The following is a 24,762-nucleotide window of genomic DNA, read 5'->3' as shown; positions in this document are numbered from 1 at the left end:
GGGGGGGGAGGTGGGGAGAGGAAATGCATGCCTACCCAACCTACCCGTGGGCCCATCCAAAAATTGACTTCTGGCTATGCTACTGCTTCATGCAGAGTCTGATATCTTAGGAGTTTCCAATTTAAATTTTCTCTGCATTTTTCTATTCCTAATCTGTGGTCACTTAGGGATTTATATTCAAAGCGATTTAACCTGCCAGAAATGGCTACTGGAAAGTTAAATCGCCTGTTCAGGGTTAACCGGTCATTTTCAGCAGCACTTAACCGATTAATGCCACTGAAAATGACCAGTTAGCATTTATAGCAAAACTGGCTATTTTGGGGACATTCCAGGGCGGAGTCGGCATTTGGTCAGTTAAGTGCTGATATTCAGCACTTAACTGGCCAAAGTCACCACATAAACAGAACTGCATAAAAGTCAGTCCTTATCATTATCACAACTATCACAAAATTGGAGAACAAAATTATCAAATTAAATATCAAACATCATTATTTTGTTTTGAACAATAAAGGAAGAAGCCGGAATAACAAACAAATTTTAAATGAAACCTCAACTGCCACTGAAGGTCTACAAGTTTATGTGGTATTCGTCCTGATGAAGAGTTTGAACGAAACAAGGGGGACCCTTGTCGAGGATGCTGGACCCTGTGCTACAGTGATTGGACAGTGGATATTCTTTGACTTCAATAGCCGAGCAGTTTTTATAGCTGCAGCATGGTGAATTTTGATCCAAAGGTTTAGTTTTGAATTTTTGAACTTTTCTAGCTAATATTGAACACCGATAGTGAAGAGACTGATAAGGTATTTTTGTTTTTATTTTAATGGTAGCAATTTTTTCTCCTGTGAGGGAGTTGTTTTTTGCTTTTTTCAGAGCTCCATTCAAAACCAGTGATTATGGCCACTTATGAGAATGTGGTAAAGGCGGTTAGCTTAGTGGAGTTTAAAAAAGGTTTGGACGGCTTCCTAAAGGAAAAGTCCGTAGACCATTATTAAATGGACTTGGAGAAAATCCACTATTTCTGGGATAAGCAGTATAAAATGTTTTGTGAAGGATCATCCTATTCTTCAGATACTCGGGGCCATTTCCTTTCAGGGCCTTGAAGATCACACATAGTGTTTTAAATTTAGCCCTGTATTGTACTGGTAGCCAATGAAGTTTTTGCAAAAATGGTGTGATGTGGTCATGTCGCTTGCAACCTTCTATGAGTCTTGCTGCTGCATTCTGAATCAACTGGAGCTGGTGCAGGCCCTTTGTAGTCAGACCATTATATAGTGCATTGCAGTAATCCAGTCTTGATGTTACCATGGCATGCACAACTGGAATAAGATTTACCTTTTTGATGTAAGGAGAGAGGCAGTGTAGCTGTTGCAAATAGTAGAAGCAGCTCTTAAAGGTTGCTTGGATTTGGGGGATCAGAGTAAGTGTTGAATCTAACTGTATTCCAAGGTTCCTGACTTGTGATTTGAGGGGGAGTTCATACTTCCTAAAAGGGATTTTGATGTCAGTTATGTATCCACTTGTGTTAGGGACCCAGAGAAGCTCGGTTTTACTTGGGTTCAGGCAAAGTTTGTTGTGTTTAGCCCATTCTTGAATTGATGTTAGACAAGTGATCAGTTTATTCAAGGCTTTTTTATTTATATTTATTTATTAGGATTTATTTACTGCCTTTTTGAAGGAATTCACTTAAGGTGGTGTACAATAAGAATAAATCAAACATGGGCAATAGACAATTACAACAGTAAAAGCATTCAAATAACAATACAAAGCATTGCATAGTATACTACTTAGAATGCCAACACAATACGTAATATAACATTTTAATTGACAGTGTAGGTATAAGCAAAGATGGAATATATAGACAGGAAAGAGAGTAAGAGGAGTTAGAAAGTAAGGTGACTAATTTAAAGAAAGTTAATGGCAGCTAAATGGTTTCAGGAGCAAGTCTTATAGTAATGAACCAGAACTAATATCTGGTGGAGCAGTGGTGAGCCTGCCTGATTAAACCATATTGAGCAGGTCAGGAGAGGATATTCAATGGCAGTTAACTAGTCACTGCCAGTGACTATCCCCTCTGACTACCGAAGCACTGACTAGGCAATGCTGGGGCAGTCCGGCGATTGAGTCAATATTAATGAACTGTACACTGAACATTCTTTATTGAAAAAGTAAAAAATTGTAGATACAGTACCATTGGCAGCCAATACAGCAATGTGCCCATTGTGTAGATAACAACAAGGATAAAACCACAGGATATCAAGCAAGCCACCTGAAAAACAAAGAAGTTACATAGGAATCATTTTCTTAAGAATATCATGTATCATCTCATTGTATTACATTATCCGATAGTGGCGCTGAAAATGCGTATTTGAGCTGTGACTGGGGTAGCTCTATCTGTTTCACAGCTCAATATTGCCACTGTCCCTGGGATTCTATATACGGCAACTTAATTTCCATGTGGAAATCAAAGCTTATTCTATAACAATGCATATAACTAAATTACTTAACTAGATAATTAGCATTAATTGGATGTTAACAAGCAATTTATCAGCACTAATTGCACAACTCGCTAAGCGTATTCTGTAACATGGTACACATAAATTCTAAGTTGCACAGTTGAACAGTGGGCATGGTTATGGAAGTGGAATGGGCGGGTTGTGGATGTTTCTAAAATCTATGTGCGTTGTTATAGAATAAACCCACTCCATGCCTAATTTACATGTCGGGATTGTTTCCTCTTTCCAAAAATACTAGGACTAGGGGGCATGCGATGAAACTACAAGTAGTAAATTTAAAATGAATCAGAGAAAACATTTCTTCACTCAACGTGTAATTAAACTCTGGAATTCGTTGTCACAGAATTTAGTAAAAGCGGTTAGCTTATCAGGGTTTATAAAAGGTTTGGATAGCTTCCTAAAAGAAAAGTCCATAAGCCATTATTAAAATGGACTTGGGGAAAATCCACTGCTTATTTCTATGATAAGTAGCATAAAATGTATTGTGCTGTTTTGGGATCTTACCAGGTACTTGTAACCTGGATTGACCATTGTTGGAAATGGGATGCTGGGCTTGATGAACCTTCAGTCTGTCTCAGTATGGTAATACTTATGTACTTATCACAGAGAGTTTACTGTATGGCCCTCAGTAGCTACAGGAGGAAATCAGACAAGAGCTTCATCCCTTTACAACGTCCTTCTCATGCTCAGAGACAGAAGACTGACCTTTTTGTTCTCATGTCCAGAAACCTCTGTTGAGAATATTCTCAGGATTCTCTTCCTAACACATTGGGCTGTACCATTGTGGCCACTCCTAAGGGAATGCCATAGCAGATGGTTCAGTCCATGCTCTAAACTGTGAACCATATTATGCTTCCCATTGGGAGGAGCACAGGGTTTGTCACAGAAAGTGGTATATCAAGTACTGAATGAATGAATAAATAATTAAATAAATTTATAAACTTCGTAAAAGGGTCCACAGGGCCCTTTACAGTCACATGTACCTGATTAAGCTGTTCCAAAAATTAGGATGCTAGGCAAAAGCTCAGTAGTTACAGCAGGGAGAAAAGGTTAAAAATCCTCTTTCCAGAAGAAATTACTTCCTTTTGTATCACCCTTGCTCGCCTCCTCCCTATATTTAGCTCACCACCTAGTTCTTCACTTTTTTAACTTCCTTTCATTCTTCTTTAAGAATGGATATTCTCATCTGCCTAACTATGGCCCAGATGATCAAAAGCCCTGCGCTGTTCCAAACAGCGCCCTAAAAATAGAGCCGGGACAGTGCAGGGCTTTTCTGCATCGATGATCAAAGATAATGCATGCAAATCTAAGCAGCGCTATTATCTTTGATCATCATGTTTAAAGTGCGGGAGAATTGTGCCGAGCATGCGCTCAGCACAATCCTCCCGCACTTGTTTGACAGGTCTGGGCTGTCAAAAGCCCAAACCTGTCAAACAGCCTGCCCCGAGGCCCGAACAACGAGGCCCCCCCAATCCCCCAGAAAACGTCGTGGCCGCCGCCAGCCAAACCCTCTCCCACCCTCCCACCCAGCGACGGGGGGGGGGTGGGGGCTGGAGGATCGGTGGGTCTCCAGCCCCCGAAACCCCCAGAAATCGTTGCTCCATCGACGGGGGGGAGTGGGAGCTGGAGGTCCGATTCCCTTACATGGTCTGTAGCCTGGCATGCAAAAACTTATTTATGCTCCAGCTGGACAATGTCCTTGAAATGTGTGTTGAATGAGAGCTGCTAGCTTCAGACTTGAAATTGTTGTAAACAAGATTAGCAGCTATCTGAGGAACAACAGCCTTGTTCCAGCAACCCATCAGAAAGCAATTTGTGAGACACTGATTTTACAGACACCCTTTCTCATAACAATTTGAGAAAAAAAAGAAAAAGGAAGCTTGCCAGCTGTACATAGTATGAAAAACGCTGAAGAGCTGAGAGAACAAGTAGAAAAAGAGTATTTCATGATCAATTTTTTAGTTTATAAATTGCTACCACCCTCCAAGTGGAAGTGGTCATAGTAACAGAAATCCAAAAAACACTGGTGAAAAACAGAGAATCCTTAGATGCATGAATTTGTATGTAAAGCCTTATGTCTGGCAATTCTGCCATTATTTTCTCTGTTTCTGGGACACCAGCTCTATGGCATGAAAAACCTATTCATCTCTCTTTATTGCTTGCTCATCACTTCTCCAAGCAGTTTTCATTTCTTGTCTGGATTGCTGAAACAACCTGCTTGTTGGTCTCCCCAGTTAGTCTCACCATTGTTCCAAATTTGCTCATCTTGTTTACAACTACCTTCCTGTCTCTTCCCTTTCAGTACTGTTGTCCTTTACAACCCACATGCTGAACTGCAAATCTATCAATGGGTTTGCCCCTTCTACTTTTCTCAATGACAGAGTCATCTTTAGGATGTTTCAAGGCCTACTGTGGTAATGAACTTTTCATTACTACAAGTGTGTCCTATTGTGCATTAAGAACTGGCTAAAAGATTTTTTAAAAACAGAGAGTAGGGTTAAATGGTCAGTATTCTCAATGGAGAAGGGTAGATAGTAAAGATTTACACATAGAAATAACTAGTGAGGCAATTAATTTGCTGATGACACAAAGTTATTCAAAGTTGTTAAATCGCAGAAGGATTGTGAAAAATTGCAAGAGGACCTTACGAGACTGGAAAACTGGGCATCCAAATGGCAGTTGACATTTAATGTGAGCAACTTCAAAGTGATGCATGTGGGAAATAGGAACCCAAACTATAGCTATGTAATGCAAGGCTTTTACAAAATTGCCCACCTATGTGGGTTAAATTACATATATACAGCCTGTATGCACTTAAGTTTACCCATTGTTTTAGGAACTGTTCATTAAGAAGATAAGAATAGCCATACTGGGTCAGACCAATGGTCCATCTAGCCGAGTATCCTGTTTCCAACAGTGGCCAAACCAGGTCACAAGTACCTTGCAGAAACACAAATAGCAACATTCCATGCTACCAATCACAGGGCAAGAATTGGCTTTCCATGTCTATCCAGTATGTTTGGGATAACATGGGGTATAAATGTCAAAATAAATAAATAGCAGACTATGAACTTTTCCATCAATAACTTTAAAACCCAGATAACGCTAACCGCTGTTACTACATCCTCCGGCAAAGAGTTCCAGAGCTTAACAATTTGTTGAGTGAAAAAATATTTCCTCCTATTTATTTTAATCATCTCCCCTCAGCTGTCTCTTTTCCAAGCTGAAGAGTTTTAACGTCTTTAGCCTTTCCTCATATGAGGGAAGGTCCATTCCCTTTATCATTTTGGTCGCTCTTCTTTGAACCTTTTCTAATCCGCTATATCTTTTTTGAGATACAGCGACCAGAACTGAATGCAATACTCAAGGTGAGGTTGCACAATGGAGCATTATATTATTCTTGGTCTTATTTACTATCCCTTTCCTAATAATTCCTAGCATCCTGTTTGCTTTTTTGGCCACCACTGCACACTGAACAGAAGATTTCAGCATAGTGTCTACAACGATACCCAGATCTTTTGTCTTGGGTGCTGACCCCCATGGAGGACCCTAGCATCAGGTAACTATGATTTGGATTATTCTTCCCAATGTTTGTCCACATTAAATTTCATCTGCCGTTTGGATGCCCAGTCTTCCAATTTCCTACGGTCTTCCTGCAATTTTTCACAGTCTGCATGTATTTTACCAACCTTGAATAGTTTTGTGTCATCTGCAAATTTAATCACCTCATGTCTCATTCCGATTTCCAGATCATTTATAAATATGTTAAATAGTACTGGTCCCAGTACAGATCACTGCGGCACTCTACTATTCATTCTCCTCCATTGAGAGAAATGACCATTTAACTCTAGCCACAACAGAACATTGGCTCCTATCTCATAACTCTTTAATTTTGTTAGGAATCTCTCATGAGGAACTTTGTCAAAAGCTTTCTGAAACTCTAGATACACTACATCAACCGTCTCACCTTTATCCATATGTTTATTCACGTCTTCAAAGAAATGAAGCAAATTAGTGAGGCAATAATTCCCTTGGCTGAAACCACGCTGACTCTGTCCCACAAAACCATGTTTATTTATGTGTTCTGTAATTTTGTTCTTTATAAATAGTTTAGACTATTTTACCCAGCATTGACGTCAGGCTTACTGAATCAGGTTTACAATCTGTAATTTCCCAGATCACCACTGGAACCCTTTTTAAAAATAGGCATTACATTGGTCACCCTCCAATCTTCAGGTATTATAGACGATTTTACTGATATGTTACAGATTACTAACAGCAGATCAGCAACTTCAGGTTTGAGTTCTTTCAGTATCCTTGCATGCATGCCATCCAGTCCAGGTGATTTACTACTCTTTAATTTGTCAGTTTGGCTCAGTCCGTCTTCCAGGTTCACCAATATTTCTTTCACTTCCTCCACATCATCACCTTACAGGTAGATCACTTACATATGCTTCCATAAAGAGTGAAATCAACTCGAACAGAAGGTAACCTCTCCACTGAAGATCAATGCCAAGTGAAAAAAAGTGGAGAAGAACAACCTCTCTCAGATGGTGTTCTCAGCAATTTTTTTTAATTCAAAAACAGTAAGCAAAAAACGACCCTTAAAGACTGAAGCATATTCATTTAGTTTCTCCGCTATGGCCTGGTCCGCCCTGAGTGTCTCTTTTGCTCCTTCATGATCTAACGGTCCCACGGATTCCCTCACAAGCATTCTGTACCTGAAAAAGTTGTTACTGTGAGTTTTTGCTTCTGCGGCAAGTTTCTCTTCATAATCTCTTTTAGCCTTCTTTTAGCTTCTTTTTAACCATTTGCCTTATTTTCTTATAATCGCCCTTTTGAAAATTAAATGCTGCTACAGTAGATTTCCTTTGTTGCTTCATTCCAGATAGTAGCTCTTACTTGATCATGTTATGATCACTGTTTCCCAGTGGACCCTATCTGTCATCCAAAAAAACGTCCGTTACATAATGACACCCATCTCACACCCACAACATGCCCCCAAAATGTCTCTTTTGAAAATGTTTTGTTTTCAGTGAATAACAAACTTAAATAGGGGTTTTTTTCTGATTATATGATTTAAATGTTTTCATGTGAGAAACACATCATCTGCCACTTATGCCATTTTTTGGATTATTTTTTTCTTTTGATTATAGCCTGAATGTGTTCACAACAAACCTTTTGATTATAGCCTGAATATGTTCATAACAAACCTTAGTCTTTCATGACTCCCACTGCAGCTCCTTGTGACTCTAGGCAAGCCACTTAACCGTCCATTGCCCCAGGTACAAATAAGTACCTGTTTATACCATGTAAACTGCTTTGAATGTGGTTGCAAAAACCATGTTAATTAAAGCAGTATATCACATCCCTTTCCCTTTACAAAGCTGCTATGTTTTGTAAACAGGGGCCTACATTTCTTAAACTTAGAGAACAAGGATGATATTACAAAGAAAAACATTTTTAAAACAGACCTCAGTTCTTAAACTTAGAGAATATGCAAGGATGGTATGTAAAAGAAAGAACCTTATTTTGTAATCTATGACTGAGCAACTGTATGGATTACCTGTGTTTTTGCACCACAGCTGTATAGAAGTCCAGTTCGAGCCATAGCTGCAGAATTTGGTATACAAAAGAAAAATGAGGAAACCACATTGCTGAGGCCATGAGCCAATAATTCCTGTAAAATGAAAAACAGAGGACACGATTGTGTTATATTATTTCAACATATGTTGCTGGAGTAGTGGACAGCTGACAGCTAGTACTGCTACTACTACTAATTTCTTAAATGGTACCAGGTATAAGCAGCGCTGCCCAAAACATAAAGAATGACAGTTCCTGCGCCACACTGCCTACAGTTTTGTCAAGACAAACATAGATGATAAACAAGAGAATTTCAAGGATGTGTCATGATTTTATCAGATCTTCTATCAGGCTCATAACATTCTGCAACAGATTTATAGCAACTGAATTTAAACAAAGTCCAAATGAAGTGATCCCTAATTAGCATCAATTTGGATTTTGTCAGGAAGGGTGAGGATTTAGATTGTGAGCCCACTATGGCCAGGGAAAATATCTACTATTTTTGTAACATTTGTACCCTGTGCTTTCCCACTCATGGCAGGCTCAATGTGGCTTACATATTGTATACTGGTACCTGGGGCAATGGAGGGTTAAGTAATTTGCCCAGAGTCACAAGGAGCTGCCTGTGCCTGAAGTGGGAATTGAACTACAATTCCTCAGTTCCCCAGGACCAAAGTCCACCACCCTAACCACTAGGCCACTCCTCCACTATAGCTGTATATACTAGGAAAGCCACTTTGGTTGTACCACAGAAAAGTGGTATATCAAGAATCTCATAAATATAAGCATATTTAATCTGAATTGAGATCTAAGTAGCTATACTCAGAAAATCTGTGGTTTAAATTGACCCTGAACCTTTAACCCACTTCTACTGCATTTGTATGACCACTCTTTAGGAATCTTGAAAGCACTTTTGATATATTTGCTACCAAACAAATGAAGTAAAACAATCTTTATCAATCTTGATTAGAATGATTGATTTAATTAAACCATCTCTTAATTACCTCTTAGAAAATAAATATGCTGAGAAAAAAATCAATATCAAAAATACTGGTTAATTTTTTACTACATTTTCTATACAATAAATAAGGTTGAGGGACTTCCAGTATGCTGCTGTGCTGAAAGGCTGCATATGTCAGGGGCTCCCACACTCCTTAAATATTCTGGTGGTTAAACTGTCTCCTCAGTACTGCTCCAGTGGCAATTTGCTCCTCAACCCCTTGTTTGATACTGTGTGGAATCTGGGGTGCATAGCTGAGCTGATTTTGAACCCTTGAAGATATGCCTCTGAAGCCCCCAAAACAATAGTGGGAGGCAAGAAGACCAGACTCTCCCAAGATGGCGTCTCCTGGAGCATGCTCCTCCGCTCTCTGGCACCTTGGCAAAATAAATTTCAGCTTTGGGAGCGGTGACACTTGAACATAAGCTAAATAAACATCACACAGCATTAGAGGAAATCCAGGAACAGATCATGAAAATCTCGCACACAGGAATAACGTGAGGATGATTGGCTTACTGGAGGAGGTGGTGGATTCAGAGCTCTAAAGTCTTTTTGAAACCTAACTACTGGAGCGCTTAGAGGTACAAAATCAATGCGTGCCCATTTGTGTGAACGTGCTTACAGGCTGGAATGATGGCGGGATAGGTCGTTGTGGTCTACACCAGTGATTGATAAAGTTTCTTAACCGTACTGATAAGGAAAGCATTATGAGGGCCTATCGGAGACATGGAGCTTTAGAATATTAGGGGCATAAACTGCTATTGTTCAACGATTATTCTGCCCGAGTGGCTCAAGCCCAGAAGAAAATGGCCCCTTTCTTTCCGAGCACTCTACCAAAACCCTCATCCACACCCTTGTCACCTCTCGTTTAGACTACTGCAATCTGCTTTTTGCTGGCCTCCCACTTAGTCACCTCTCCCCTCTCCAGTCGGTTCAAAACTCTGCTGCCCGTCTCATCTTTCGCCAGGGTCGCTTTACTCATACTACCCCTCTCCTCAAGACCCTTCACTGGCTCCCTATCCGTTTTCGCATCCTGTTCAAACTTCTTCTACTAACCTATAAATGTTCTCACTCTGCTGCTCCCCAGTATCTCTCCACACTCGTCCTTCCCTACACCCCTTCCCGTGCACTCCGCTCCATGGATAAATCCTTCTTATCTGTTCCCTTCTCCACTACTGCCAACTCCAGACTTCGCGCCTTCTGTCTCACTGCACCCTACGCCTGGAATAAACTTCCTGAGCCCCTACGTCTTGCCCCATCCTTGGCCACCTTTAAATCTAGACTGAAAGCCCACCTCTTTAACATTGCTTTTGACTCGTAACCACTTGTAACCACTCGCCTCCACCTACCCTCCTCTCTTCCTTCCCGTTCACATTAATTGATTTGATTTGCTTACTTTATTTATTTTTTGTCTATTAGATTGTAAGCTCTTTGAGCAGGGACTGTCTTTCTTCTACGTTTGTGCAGCACTGCGTATGCCTTGTAGCGCTATAGAAATGCTAAATAGTAGTAGTAGTAGTAGTAATTGTGCAGACTTCCACAATTGAAGATTGTGTTTTCTTTGCAGTACACAGCCAAAATAAGGGTCCAACATGAGGGCAAGGTTCTCTTCTTTACCTCAGTGGAAGAGGCCTGGCAGTTTGTGAGCCATCTGCCTAATTGTGGGATTGCTATTCATATTGAACTTAAAGAGACAATGTCAGCGCCAACCAGATACATCATGGTGATCTTTTTTTCTTTGCTAGAGACTCAGAGTGGGATGTGATATTATATCCATAGACTTCATGTACTATTTTTGAAAGCACCCACTAGATTCACAATGGTGTTTTGTTTTGTTTTGCTAGAGGCTTATTGTCGTGGGATGGGATGTTATATCCATAGACTTCATGTGCTGCTTTTGATCATGTTTGCCTGCTCTAGTACTTATGTGTGGAGTGGCGGGAGCTACCCAGCACTGGTGGCCTGGGGAGGGGCGCCCGGAGTTATTCTTAGAGGACTTGCAGAGTAAAGGGTGGGATGCTGGGTGGGGAGATGGAAATGGGGTATGCAGAGGGAGCAGGATGGGTCTGTTGGGTTAGAAACAAGCCATTTTTGGGATAATTTAAAGTGTGTTCATGGGTCTCCATATGTATCTTCAGTATTCAATGTGGGTGTGTGTAGTTGTGTGCTTGGGGCTTCGTTATGCCTCTACTGACACACACATACCTCCCCCGCCCAGGGACCTACATACTGCCCCCCCCCCCCCCCCCCCCCCCCACAGTGATGGGCAAATTTCAAGGAAGTAGAGTAGAATGGTGGCATGACAGACTGGCCTAGTGGTTAGTGCACTGGTCTGGCAATCCAGAGGTGGCTGGTTCAAATCCCAGTGCTACTACTTGTGATCCACAATCCAAATAAATAAATAAAGAGGGTGTTGAAGGCATTTTGGATGTTCTCACCTCCCGTTGCAGAGAAGGACATCCTCAACTGCCGTTGCAGGGACAGAGGCATATGGAAGGACATACTCTAAAAAAAAAAGTTTGTAAAGTTGTATGTTTCAGGGTGGGCGGTGGTTAATCACCACTGGGGAAGTCAGGGGAGGTCATCCCCGATTCCCTCAGTGGGCAGTTCGGGCACTTTTTTGGGACTTGGACCTAAAAAAAAAAAGGACCAAATAAAGCGGACCAAATTCTCGTCAGGGCCGGCTTTCTTTTTTCCATTATCAGCTGAAGCCGGCCATCTCGTAAGCACGCCCACGTCCCGCCTTCTGTACACTGCCGACACGCCCCCTTGAAGTTTGGCCGCTTCCGCGACGGAATGCCGGTGAGGGTGTCAAAAAATCAGCTTTCAATTATACCAATTTGGACGGCTTTAGGAGATGGGCGGCCATCTCCCGATTTGTGTCGGAAGATGACTGCCCTTCTCTTTCAAAAATGAGCTGGCTGGTGGAATTAGAAAGGGTATAGAGAAAGCGACGAAAATGATAAAGTGCATGGGACAACTTCCATATTAGGAAAGGCTGAAGCATCTGGGGCTCTTCAGTTTGGAGAAGAGACGACTGAGGGGAGATATGATAGAGGTCTATAAAATCATGAGTGCAATGGAACGGGTAGATGTGAATCATTTGTTTATTCTTTCCAAAAATACTAGGACTAGGGGGTATGTGATGAAGCTTCAAAGTAGTAAATTTAATACAAATCAGAGAAAATATTTATTCACTCAATGTTTAATTAAACTCTGGAATTCGTTGCCAGAGAATGTGGTAAAGGCGGATAGCTTAGAAGGGTTCTAAAAGGGTCTGGCTGGCTTCCTAAAGGAAAAGTCCATAAACTTGGGGAAAAATCCACTGCTTATTTCTGGGATAAGCAACATAAAATGTATTGGTTTTCTGGGATCTTGCCAGGTATTTGTGACCTCGATTGGCCACTGTTGGAAACAGGATGCTAGGCTTGATGGACCTTTGGTCTGTCTCAGTGTGGCAATACTTATGTACTTATAAATGGGTTATGAAGATTGTAGTGGCCTTCTCAGAGGATCAGAGAAAACGTCAACATAAAAGGAAGAAAAATAATGTATCTGAAAAAGAGAGGAGCATGGAAAAGAAAGATGAATATGCAGGAGACTAAAGCAATATTCAAGCCTAATGAAGTCCTATACAAATGAAGTTTACAAGTGTTATGTAGAACAAAGGGAAAGTTAACACAGCACTTTTTAGGCATAGGAATGCAACAAAATATTACTAACTGGTTGAGAAGCTGGTGGATATAGCAGAAATCAAAAACTGATTGTTAATCAGATCAAATGGATATGGTGAAAGTAAAAGGACCAGTGGGATACTTCAACTCTTGAGTGTAGAGCAGGGATGAGCAAACATGAAGTGAAATGGTCAAGTGTACAGAAGATGTGCTGTAGAGCAGAAAGAGGTGAAATCATGCATCAATAAGACAAGATGTGCAACTCAGAAAAGGGGGGCTGTGACAGATACTTTGAAATATTTAGGCAACATCTATAAGATAGCCCAGCTCAAGAATAAGAGCTCATGATGTGAAGTTTAAAAGAGGGAGGTTCAAAGAAAATGTGATGAAATACTTTTTACAGTAAAAGCCTTGAATTGCCTATCAGTAAACAGCTACTATAAACCCAGGCTCTAACCACTGAACTATTAGGCTGTCTAACCTTGTTAAATTCTGTGGAATGCTGCCATTTCACAGAGAGAGTCTGAATAAGCCCTTTATGTAAATATCACTGCAGATTCTAATCCTGACTAGTCACCTTGCATAACTTACTTGTAAAGAAATCTGTGAGAATTAAGCTATTCCATTTCATGGAATATGCAAAGCCTATTATCTAATTTAAAAAAAACAAAAACCAGGGGTAGCCCTGATGCAATCTAGACATGTTCTCCAGAGTGCTTTGGAACCTTGCCCAGTAAAAAAAAAATCAATATGTTTCTTTATTCCTAATATACCTTTAAGCCATTGCTTTTTATACAAGAGACTCATTTTATGTGTGGTGTGTGTGAAAGAGACCCCTAAAAGAGGATAGAGCACTCTTTCTGAAATCTGTCTGCAGAAGAGAGATGAGAAGAACATAGCTACTCAAGAGGGTATCTGATCAGCGTGGAAGTTTCTAGTCCTTCATCTCTCTCCTAGCCTGGGCCAGTTACACCTTTAGGAGGACTATGATGAAAATCACCAAAGCAATCTTTACCCTCCCAGAAGCTTTTTCAGACAAGCATCATTTAAAGACGGAGTGCAAAACAAATTATCTTGTCATATCTGAGAGGGTTTATAGGATACAAATGGAAGAAACTTCATTAGCTCAGAAGGACATGGACTGTAGCCCTCAGGCTGTGTTTTCACTCAAACTGACCTTATCATGGTGGAAAGGAATTGTTTTACTGCTGCTATTTTGTGCAAGGTACTCTAACATCTTAACTGTTATCTGTTTGTGGGTGTGAAGGGTGTACAGTGAGAGAGGAATTTTATAACAGAGTGCCTAAGTTAGTAGAGCAGGAAGGTGCCTACTTTTAGCCTATTTCAAAAAAAAAAACATATGGAATAGCATTTTAGAAAGGATATCCAAGTTTATATGTCACATATGGACATCCATTCCTCATGTATTAGAACAGGATCTGCTGAAGATTCCAAAATACAAGAGAAATAGACATCCAAGTGCCAGCTACATCCACAATGAACATCCTGAAATGTCCAAACTACGAATGGGGCAAAAATGAACACAGATGTCTTTGTGACAGCAGAGGAACATCCATATTATAAAATGGCCACATAGACCTCCATTTGGAAGATTAGCCTAATGGCATAACACTTCTGAGCCTGATATCGGTGCCGAGCAAAATGGTAGAGACTATTATAAAGAACAAAATTACAGAACATATTCAAAAGCATGGATTAATGAGACATGGAGGGGCATAATCGAACAGGGCTGGCCATCTACATGGGCGGCCATCTCCAAGGCCAGCCCCAGAAAGCTGCATACCAGACCGTATTATCGAAACAAGATGGCCGGCCATCTTTCGTTTCGATAATACGGTCGGGGCCGGCCAAATCTCAACATTTAGGCTGGTGTTAGAGATGGCCGGTGTTAGAGATCGTCGCCATTGGTTTCCCGCCAATAATAGAAACTAATGGTGACCATCTCAAACCCAGTCAAATCCAAGGCATTTGGTCATGGGAGGAGCCAGCATTTGTAGTGCACTGGTCCTCCTCACATGTCAGGACACCAACCGGGCACCCTAGGGGGCACTGCAGTGGACTTCACAAATTGCCCCCAGGTGCATACCTCCCTTACCTTGTGTGCTGAGCCCCCCAAATCCCCCCAAATCCCACTACACCCAACTGTACACCACTACCATAGCCCTTAGGGATGAAGGGGGGCAACTACATGTGGGTACAGTGGGTTTTGGGGGGGGTTTGGAGGGCTCCCATTTACCACCACAAGTGTAACAGATAGGGGGGGATGGGCCTGGGTCCACCTGCCTGAAGTGCACTGCACCCACTAAAACCTGCTCCAGGGACCTGTATACTGTTGTCATGGAGCTGGGTATGACATTTGAGGCTGGCAAAAATGTTTTTAAACATTTTGGGGGGGTTGGAAGGGGTTGGTGACCACTGGGGGAGTAAGGGGAGGTGATCCCCTATTCCCTCCGGTGGTCATCTGGTCAGTTGGGGCACTTTTTTGAGACTTGGTCCTAAAACTAAATGGACCAAGTGAAGCCGGCCAAGTGCTCGTCAGAGCCAGCCTTCTTTTTTCCATTATCAGCCGAAGCCGGCCATCTCGTAACCACGCCCCCGCCCCGCCTTCCGTACACTGTCAAAACGCCCCCTTTAACTTTGGCCAGCCCTGCGACGGAATGCAGTTGAAGCCGGCCAAAATCGGCTTTCGATTATACCGATTTGGCCGGGTTCAGGAGATGGCCGGCCATCTTCCGATTTGTGTCGGGAGATGGCCGGCCTTCTCCTTTGAAAATAAGCAGGAAAGCCAACATGGATTTAGTGAAAGGAAATCTTGCCTCACCAATCTACTACATTTCTTTGAAGGGGTGAACAAATGTGGATAAAGGTGAGTCAGTTGATATTATGTATCTGGATTTTCAAAAGGCATTTGACAAAATACCTCATGAAAGACTCCACAGGAAATTGGAAAGTTATGGGATAAAAGGTAGCGTTCTATTATGGATTAAAAATTGGTTAAAGGATAGAAAACAGAGAGTAGGATTAAATGGTCAGTATTCTTAATGGAGAAGGGTAGATAGTGAGGTTCCACAGGGGTCTGTGTTGGGACCATTGCTTTTTATGTTCATTATTTTTATTAAATGATATATATTATACAACTCATAGAGCAATAATACAATAAATTGGAAATACCTCATAACAAAATATTCAAAGTTATCCATAACTGAAATATCTTCACCACTTTCATCCACTATACATTAGGAAAAAGATTACTTAGCATTGTATCTAAGACGCAATTCTAAATCAATGCTACCCAGGTAGCCTACTCCAAGCTACCTTACAGTGTACATCTGTGTCTAGACAATAACATTAACCTCTTCTTTAGACAGCAAAAAATATTCTAACTGCTTGGGATCAAAGAATTGAAATTGTTTAGACTGAAATAATATACGGCATATAGAAGGAAATTTAAGTACAAAATTTGCACCTAATGCCAAAGTCCTTGGGCACAAAACCAAAAAGGCTTTATGCCTTTTCTGTGTTTCTCTAGACAAATCTGGATAAATTCTTATTTTAGACCCCAAGAATACAGAGTCCAAATGACGAAAGGAAAGTCTCACTACTGCATCTCGATCCATCTCCAGGGCAAAGGAAACCACTACAGTAGTTCTCTGAGTAATTACCTCTAATGAGGATTCCAAGAAAGATGTGAGGTTCATAGCATCTCCTACTTGGGTTTGAGAAGTTCCAGGCAAAGTTTTTACGTTAGTTTGTAAATACTGCACCCGAGTTATAGGAGGCAGTGAATCCCCAGCCATTCCTAGTATTTCAACCAAATATTTTTTAACCATCTCTATATGTGTAATTAAAGGTGATCTAGGAAAATTCATCAGTCTCAAATTAAGCCTCCTAGATTGATTTTCTAAATATTCCAAATGACGAAAGGTAAAGTTTCTTTCTTTAATTGAGACTTGGCCCACAGATTCTAATTTTTGAATTTTCTCATCTAAAAGTTTCAATTCAGAGGATTGTTGAGCAGTTACCTGTGCCTGGATAATGGCTGCCTCAGACAATACCTTAATTTCACTAGTGTTTTTAGTTATCAATACTTGTAAAGAAGATTGAATGTTAAATGTCAGGTCCCAGAGTGACTCCATTGTCACTACGGCTGGTTTTGCTATAGTCCCCGAAGAAAAAACAGGAAGGAGAGCATCAATAGACTGTTTCAAAGTACAAACTATCTGTGATGGCAATGTTTGTATTGCTAGTTGTTCTTCCAGCCTGGTGCTCCCAGCCGTTTCTCCAAGCATGGGCAGGTTCTCTCCCTGCACACCCAGGTCTCCTACATTCAGAGCCTGAGCTGCTGGACTTGACTCCACGCTGCTCCTTCCTGGCTGAGGGGGAGCCACATGTTGGATGGGGCTCAAGGAGACCCCATTGACACTGCTGGCCAGCGCTGACGTGCCGGCTCCAACAGCGGGAGAAGAGACGTGTCTGGGTCCAGACGCTAACCCGAACTGATCCAAGTTCGTCTGGTGGTGGAGTTGAGTCCCGGTGGAGGTTGAAGGATTCTCCCACACCTTCCATCTCCTTTTCCCTATTGTCTATGGGGATCCGGAGCCTCTGCCAACAGTGCTTCGATCAGGTAACTGGGCGCATCTGGTGTGATTAAACGCTATGCCGCCATCTTGGATCGGGACCGTTGCTTTTTAACATTTATAAAAGATCTAGATATGGGAATAACTAGTGAGGTAATTAAAATCTGCTGACACTAAGTTATTCAAAGTTGTTAAATCGCAAGTTGTGAAAAATTGCAAGATGACCTTACGAGTCTGGAAGACTGGGCATTCAAATGGCAGATGATGTTTAATGTGAGCAAGTGCAAAGTGATACATGTGGGAAAGAGGAACCCAAACTATAGCTACATGATGCAAGGTTCTGTGTTAGGAATCATGGACCAGGAATTTGATCTAGGAGTCATCGTTGATGATACTTTGGAACCCTCTGTTCAGTGTGCTGCAGCAGCAGCAAAGAAAGCAAATAGAATGTTAAGTATTATTAGGAAAGGAATGGAAAATAAAAATGAGGATGTTATAATGCCTTTGTATTGCTCCATGATGCAACTGCACCTTGAATACTGTATGCAATTCTGGTCACCACATCTCAAAAAAGATATGGTGGAATTAGAAAAGGTACATAGAAGGGCAACAAAAATGATAAAGGGGATGAGACGATTTCCCTGTGAAGAAAGGTTGAAACAGCTAGGGCTCTTCAGCTTAGAAAAAAGAGGTCTGAGGGGAGATACGATAGAGGTATATAAAATAGTGAGTGGAGTGGAATGAGTAGACGTGACTCGCTTGTTTACTCTTTCCAAAAATACTAGAACTAGGAGGGACACAATTAAGCTACAAAGTAGTAAATTTAAAACGAATCGGAGAAAATATTTCTTCGTTCAACATGTAGTTAAACTCTGGAATTCATTGCCAGAAAATGTGGTAAAAGAAGTTAGCTTAGTGGGTTCCTAAACGAAAAGTCCATAAGCCATTATTAATATTCTACAGGCCGATCTGGAGAAACTCATAGACAAAAGAGCATCAAAATTAAAGCTTTAATCACATTGTATAAGTATCACGAAAGAGGAAAGTCTTTAATCCTTCTTCAAACTTCAGTGGGAATGCTTCAAACAAAGGCTCAAAGATTGGCTTTATCTCCTGGAATATTCTGGTCCTAATTGTGTCCAAATGGATGGCTCAAAAGGAAGGAACAGTGAGACAGTTCAGTTGTGATGATCTTAAGGTCCAAGAAGGAGAATATGGAATCCGCAATTGTGATAAATACAAGGAGATATCAGAATAATGCACTTTATGGATTTACACCAAAAGTTTAAAAATAATTCTGTGCAATATGGATAGCCAATTTTTAACCAATAACCGTTGAACCAGTGGTAGCCACTTTAGGTTCATAGCTCTTACTCCATGCAATACAGCATTACAGTAAATCAGGGTAATTACAAGGGAATGAATAAGGACCCAAAGAGCACTTTTATCCCTGGATTCTATATATAGTGCCCAAAATTGGGTGTCAATCCAAGATATCCACCTGACTAAATAGGCTAACAAGCCAATTAGTGCCAATAACTGGGTGCTAATTGGCACCAATTTGTATTAGGTCACACATCTTGCTAAGCGCTATTCTATAACAATGTGTACCCAAATCCAATAGCATGCAACCCAAAAGGGGGCGTAGCCATGGCATGTGTGTGGGTGGGTCACCTAATATTTGTGCACAGTGTTATAGAACACCAAGGATGTGCACCCAAATTGGACACCACGAATTACATCTGGTTTCTGCAGGTTTAACTCCTGGCACCCAAATTTGGGCGCTGAAATCGGCCTTGGCACTCATCTTTAAATGCCGATTTAAAGATAAGCTGATTTTTTTGGTGCAGATTTTTTAGCACCATTTACTGAATCTAGCCATTAGTGAATAACTTCCTGCCCAAATAGATCATTTTCAATTTAAAGAAGAAACACTGGATAGTATGAGAAATATGCATTTAAAAATTTAATTTCTTATCTATCAATGCTCCAAGTACTTTCACCAAGGACCTAATAGAAACATTTGAACCTGCTACCTGAATAGGAGAAGAGAGTTCAGGATAGCCACTGTGTGAAAGTATAAGGCCTTGTGATTTTTCAGGATTTAATTTCATGCCATAACTCCCAAGTTCTATGTCCTGTGAGTTATTACATTCTAAGGCAGTGAGGATTTGGATGTCATCTGCGTAAGCATATGAAGTAACATCGAGAGACTGGATGAGAACTAGGAGAGAAGCCAAAATAATATTGGAAAGGATAGGGGCAAAAATTAATCCTTGAGAAATATGAACCCTGCTATGGTCAAAAAAACAAAGTGCCAAAAATTGGACCCTAACAAGCAATAAACAGCACTAATTGGGAATCATTAGAATTTACGCACACTACTTGCTAAGCATATTTTATAAAGTGGTGTGCGTAAATTCTAACACATGAAGCTCAAAAGGGGGCATGGTCATGGGAGGGGCATGAGTGGGTCATGGACATTCCTAATATTTATACACAGTGTTATAGAATACACCCACTCCATGCCTAATTTAGGGGCCTTTTTACTATGCTGTGTAAGCACCTACACGCGCCCAATGCACACCAATTTGGAGTTACTGCCCGGCTACCACATGGTTCTTGTGGTAATTTCATTTTTGGCGCGTGTCCGCTACATGCATCTGAAAAATTATTTTTATTTTCTGCACGCGACAAGTGGCATTTGACGCACGTAGGTCACTACCGCCTGGTTAATACATTAGACTTTACCGCTAAATCAATGGCTGGGGATAAGGTCTCAGACCCAAAATGGACGTGCACCAATTTTTTATTTTGCTGCACGTTCATTTTTGGCAAAATTTTAAAAAGGCCTTTTTTACAGGCACGCTGAAAAATGGATCTGCGCACACCCAAAACCCGTGCCTACACTACCGTGGGCCATTGTTCAGCACACCTTATAAAAGGACCCCTTAGGCGTGGACATTTACACCAAGTTTTATTTGGCATAAATGGATGTGGCTACATTTAGTCAAATTCACAGGCGTTAGGTGTATTCTGTAAACCGCGCCTAACTTTAGGCATAGTTTATAGAATACGCCTAGGAGTATTTTTTTTTCCGTGCCATCTTTTTAGGCAGGATATATAGAATCTAGTCCTTTATTAGTATAAATCAGCATGGATAAGGTTAATAAAATTATCCCCTTAAATACAGTTACTCATAAATAAAGAGACATTGTTGAAGCCTCAGATATGGATGTCATAATCAATAAGGATCCATAAGCCAAATCAGTTTGGTTTGTCTTTGAGAAGGGTTTAAGATTTTCATTGGAAGGAGATTATGTATAAAGTAAGGAGCTGAGTGGTCCACAGATAGGCCTGATCAACCATAACAGTGAAAAGTTTATTTCGCTGGCCCAACCACTTTGACCCCGACTCTTAAATGTGTACAGGCTCAATACCCCTGATGAACCATCACACAGACACAGTACATTAAAACTGCTCTTTAAGGGGTCCTTTTACTAAGGTGCGCTGAAAAATGGCCTGCAGTAGTGTAGATCCAATTTTCAGTGGGCCTGCAAAAAATGCCCTTTTAAAACTTTTGCCGAACATGGACATGCAGTAAAATAAAAACTGGTGTACGTCCATTTTGGGTCTGAGACCTTACCACCAGTCATTGACTTAGCGGTAAGGTCTTACGAATTAACCGGGCGGATGTGCGCCAGAAAATAAAAATTATTTTTGTGATCAGAAACGCGCCAAAAATGAAATTACCACAAGAACCACATGGAAGCCGGGCGGTAACTCCAAATTGGCGCACATTGAATGTGCGTAGATGCTTACGCAGCTTAGTAAAAGGGTCCCACAGAAACTTCTGTGAGTAAGAAGAATGTCCTACAGTTTCAGAAATCTACTGAAATAAGAGAGACAATCTCTTTTACCTGGTTGTCATCCACATAGTAGTTAAATTTTTTAGCAGAGCCTTGAGCCAGCATTACAGAAGCTGCATAACCAACAACTGCTATTCCAAAACCTTCAATAACTACATCTGCCAGAGCATTCATTGGAGGGGCCTGTGGTGGTGGTATTCTGTGAAAGAGAAAGTAATGCACATGTTGGAATGATGCATATTGAGGAGCTTATTCACCACGGAATTTGAAAAGGCATAAAATAGAAGGAAAATCTTGTAGGAGAGAGAACTATCAGATCATCTGACAAGCCCACAAGCCCCAGGTATGTCTTTCTGGATTGACTTCTTCATGGTTTATTTCAAAAGAAAAGAATCATCTTCAGCCACCATGTGGCAAATATATGGGGCCCAATATTCAATACAAATTAAACTCAGGAGAAGCTCCAGGCTGTTTAAATTGCCTGACTTGGGCAAACCGGGTATTTTCAGTGGCACATAACAGGACAGTATGCTGAAAATGCCCAGTTAGCGCTCAAGCCAAAACTGGCTATTTTGAGAGTGGATTCGACACTTAACCAGTTAAGATAACTGCATAAATAGGACCACATAAAACGTAGTCCTGTCTTTATGCTGTTCTTCACAGCCAGTTAAGTGCCGAACATAGTACTTAACCGGCTACGTTTTAGCCAGTTCCCTGTATCTGGAAATTCAATGCCGGAGCCTGGACATGGCTCAGCATTGAATTTCCTGGTTTAACGCCAGCGGAAGTCAGCAAAACGCTGATCACCATCTGCTGAATATTGGGCCCAAAGTATAGAACATGGTCCAAAGCTTATCTTCACTGGGGCTGATATTCAGACTGCGGGAGTTGGCCTGGTTAACTCACCCACAGTCAGTGCTAAACCTGGATATTCAATGTCGGGCTGTTTCCGGTGACTGGCATTGAATATCCGATTTGGTTTTGGCCGGTTTGAACAAAAACGGCTAAGTCGATATTCAGACTTAACCGGTTATGTTTAAACTGGCCAAAGATATCCTATGCATACATGCAGCCAAATATAGTCACTAAAATGGGGATGAAAATTGTCAGATAGCCAGTTATATCGCTCGATATAACCGCTTATCCACTAGCCGCTAACTGGCGATATTCAGTGGGGGATAGCCAGCTATCCCCCACTGATTATCATCAGAGAGTCGATTATGAGGCATTTAACTGGTCAGGTACCAATCCTGGCCGGTTAAATGCTTTAGAATATCGGGGGGATTGTATTTCTGTGTACTCTGTGGAAAGCAAAACTTTGGCTCTATTTACTAAGCTCTGTTAATATGTGCTAATTTGAGTTAAACGCATTAGGGGCAATTCTGTAAGTGGGTGCCTCCTTTTAGGTGCCCTGGTGCTGTGTGGCTAAAGCCTATTCTATAATGGCTTCTGGGCACCCAGATTGCATTAAAGAATATAACCCAGCACGCCTAAAATTTAGTATTGCAATGACAAATCATCAGTAGGATAAAACTAACCTGTCTCATGACATTCTAGACCCACCTCAAATTTCCTGGCATTTGTTAAGATAATACCAAGGATTCAGAATCATTAAACATAAGAAACAATAAAACAATGCCAAATGATCATAATAAAAGTAAAATAACATTTTAGAATAAAAAATATGTAATATAGTCAAAAAAGCTGGACATAATACAAAAATCTACATGAAACTATCATCAAAATCCAAAAGAAAATATTAGCCTATCAAAGCCTGGGACAAACAAATATCATGTCTTGTAAAATAGAGAATGACACGGGGATGGGGATCCGCAGTAACCGCGGGGATGAGGACAGGGACAAAGCTTGTAGGGATGGGTCAGGGACAGATCCCATGGGGATGGGGCGGGGACGGGGACAGAGCCCACAACGATGGGGACAAACTGTTAAATTTGAGTAATGCAGACAACGATATTTTGAAATTTTGGAAAAACTAGCAAACATGCTGGCCACAACTAGCAAAATTTGCATGAGGGATCCTGTACATCCTGCTACCAGCACATATTCTATTGCAGGAAGCACTGTGGAAGACAGGAGAGCTAGACTGAATCCTGAAATTGTTGATGACTTGTTCATCCACAGATTAAAAAATCATAACAGTGCTTTATTGGGCATATTTCTCCCCGCTAGGGCATACAGAACGGGTTGTATTTTGTAACCCTGGACATTTTAACAGGGTGGATTAAGGTTCCTTGGGGGTAGTAGAAATCAGCTATTGTAGGGGTTGGAAGGGTAGAGGAGGTGGTGGTGAGGAGTGTTATTATAGCTGCTCGCTGTTATTATTGTTTTCTATTTGTAATTTATACTCAATTAGTTGCACAGCATATTGTTCCTTTTTATACTTTAATAAAAAGATTTAAATATAAAATCATAATTGTTAAGGCTTCTGCAGATGAAGACAGAGCCCATGGGGATGGAGCGGGGACGGGGCGGGGACAGAGACAGAGCCGAGAGGGATGGGGCAGGGACAAACTTTGTCCCTGTGTCATTCTCTATTGTAAAATCACCTTCCATGTCACCCAGCCATGTTGAACTACAACTGGAGACTTAAGAAATGCTCTTCCTCTGCCAGCAGTATGAGCCCATCTTTTAAGCCTTAACAGGAAATAGATTCCAAGAGCCAAGTCTTTCCTAATGTATGTTAGTTCTTACACCAGCAATTGGCAATACTGGAGCATATGATCTTTCAATGTCCCAAGATTACTAGGTAGTGGCATACCTACCTTTGTGCTACCCGGAGCAGAGCACCCCCTTCTCCAGGTGTGTCATGCAGTTGTTGGCTCTGCCAGTCCCCTGTCCCTTCTGATGTCAACTTCCTGTTCCGGGCCAGAGGACCAGCATAGCCAACAGCCACACTCAGGGCCTGACCCCAGGGCAGACTGCCCCATCACCCCGTCCTTGGTACGCTAGAGTTACTAGGTATTGGAAAGAGGAAAGGAACAAATTAAGAACGTACTGCAGGCACATATGCAGTTGTCCTTCCATCTATTAGTTTTTAGACCTGTATTTTGAACTCCATTTTCCTGAAACCAAGACCTTTTTGCATATTTTACTCTTTAGCCCTTTTGTATGACTGAGACAATAAGGTCGTCTACTTTTTTTCTTTTTGGCCCCAAAGCTTTGGAATGACCTGCCACCATGGATCAGATTGGAGCTCTCCTATGACAAATTTAAGTCCCAACTTAAAGCCTACTACTTTCAGCGAGCATTTGGCTTCCTTCTCCCTACAACTAGTTAGGGTAGTGTCTACTGTAGGTTGAGAAGAAGGACAGTGTATCCCAGTGTGACTGATTTCCTGTATGCATGTTGTTGTAAACCACTATGATCTGTCATGTCAGTAGTAGTGGTATATCAAGTCTAACTGCTTTGAAAATGTGCCCTCAAGTGTATTAATAAACATAGAATAGAAGAATACAGTCTGCTCAACTTACCCTGTGATGTGGAGAAAATTGGATTATTGAAGAC

The 24,762-nt window shown here is 41.2% G+C and overlaps 1 protein-coding gene across 1 annotated transcript in view; it reads right to left on the bottom strand.

Moving 5' to 3' along the window:
- Positions 1-24,762, bottom strand: part of SLC26A7 (solute carrier family 26 member 7) — a 251,360-nt gene that overhangs the window by 79,584 nt on the left and 147,014 nt on the right. Inside the window, exons 7-9 of the mRNA XM_030216448.1 lie at positions 21,289-21,436; positions 8,080-8,193; positions 2,189-2,266 (exon numbers count right to left, since the gene is read on the bottom strand). Of these exons, the coding sequence (XP_030072308.1) occupies positions 2,189-2,266; positions 8,080-8,193; positions 21,289-21,436 (340 nt within the window). The remainder of the gene's footprint in view (positions 1-2,188; positions 2,267-8,079; positions 8,194-21,288; positions 21,437-24,762) is intronic.

Source organism: Microcaecilia unicolor, chromosome 1 (genome assembly GCF_901765095.1).
Source record: "Microcaecilia unicolor chromosome 1, aMicUni1.1, whole genome shotgun sequence".
NCBI classification, from domain to species: Eukaryota; Metazoa; Chordata; class Amphibia; order Gymnophiona; family Siphonopidae; genus Microcaecilia; species Microcaecilia unicolor.
This window is presented reverse-complemented; position numbering and strand designations above follow the sequence as displayed.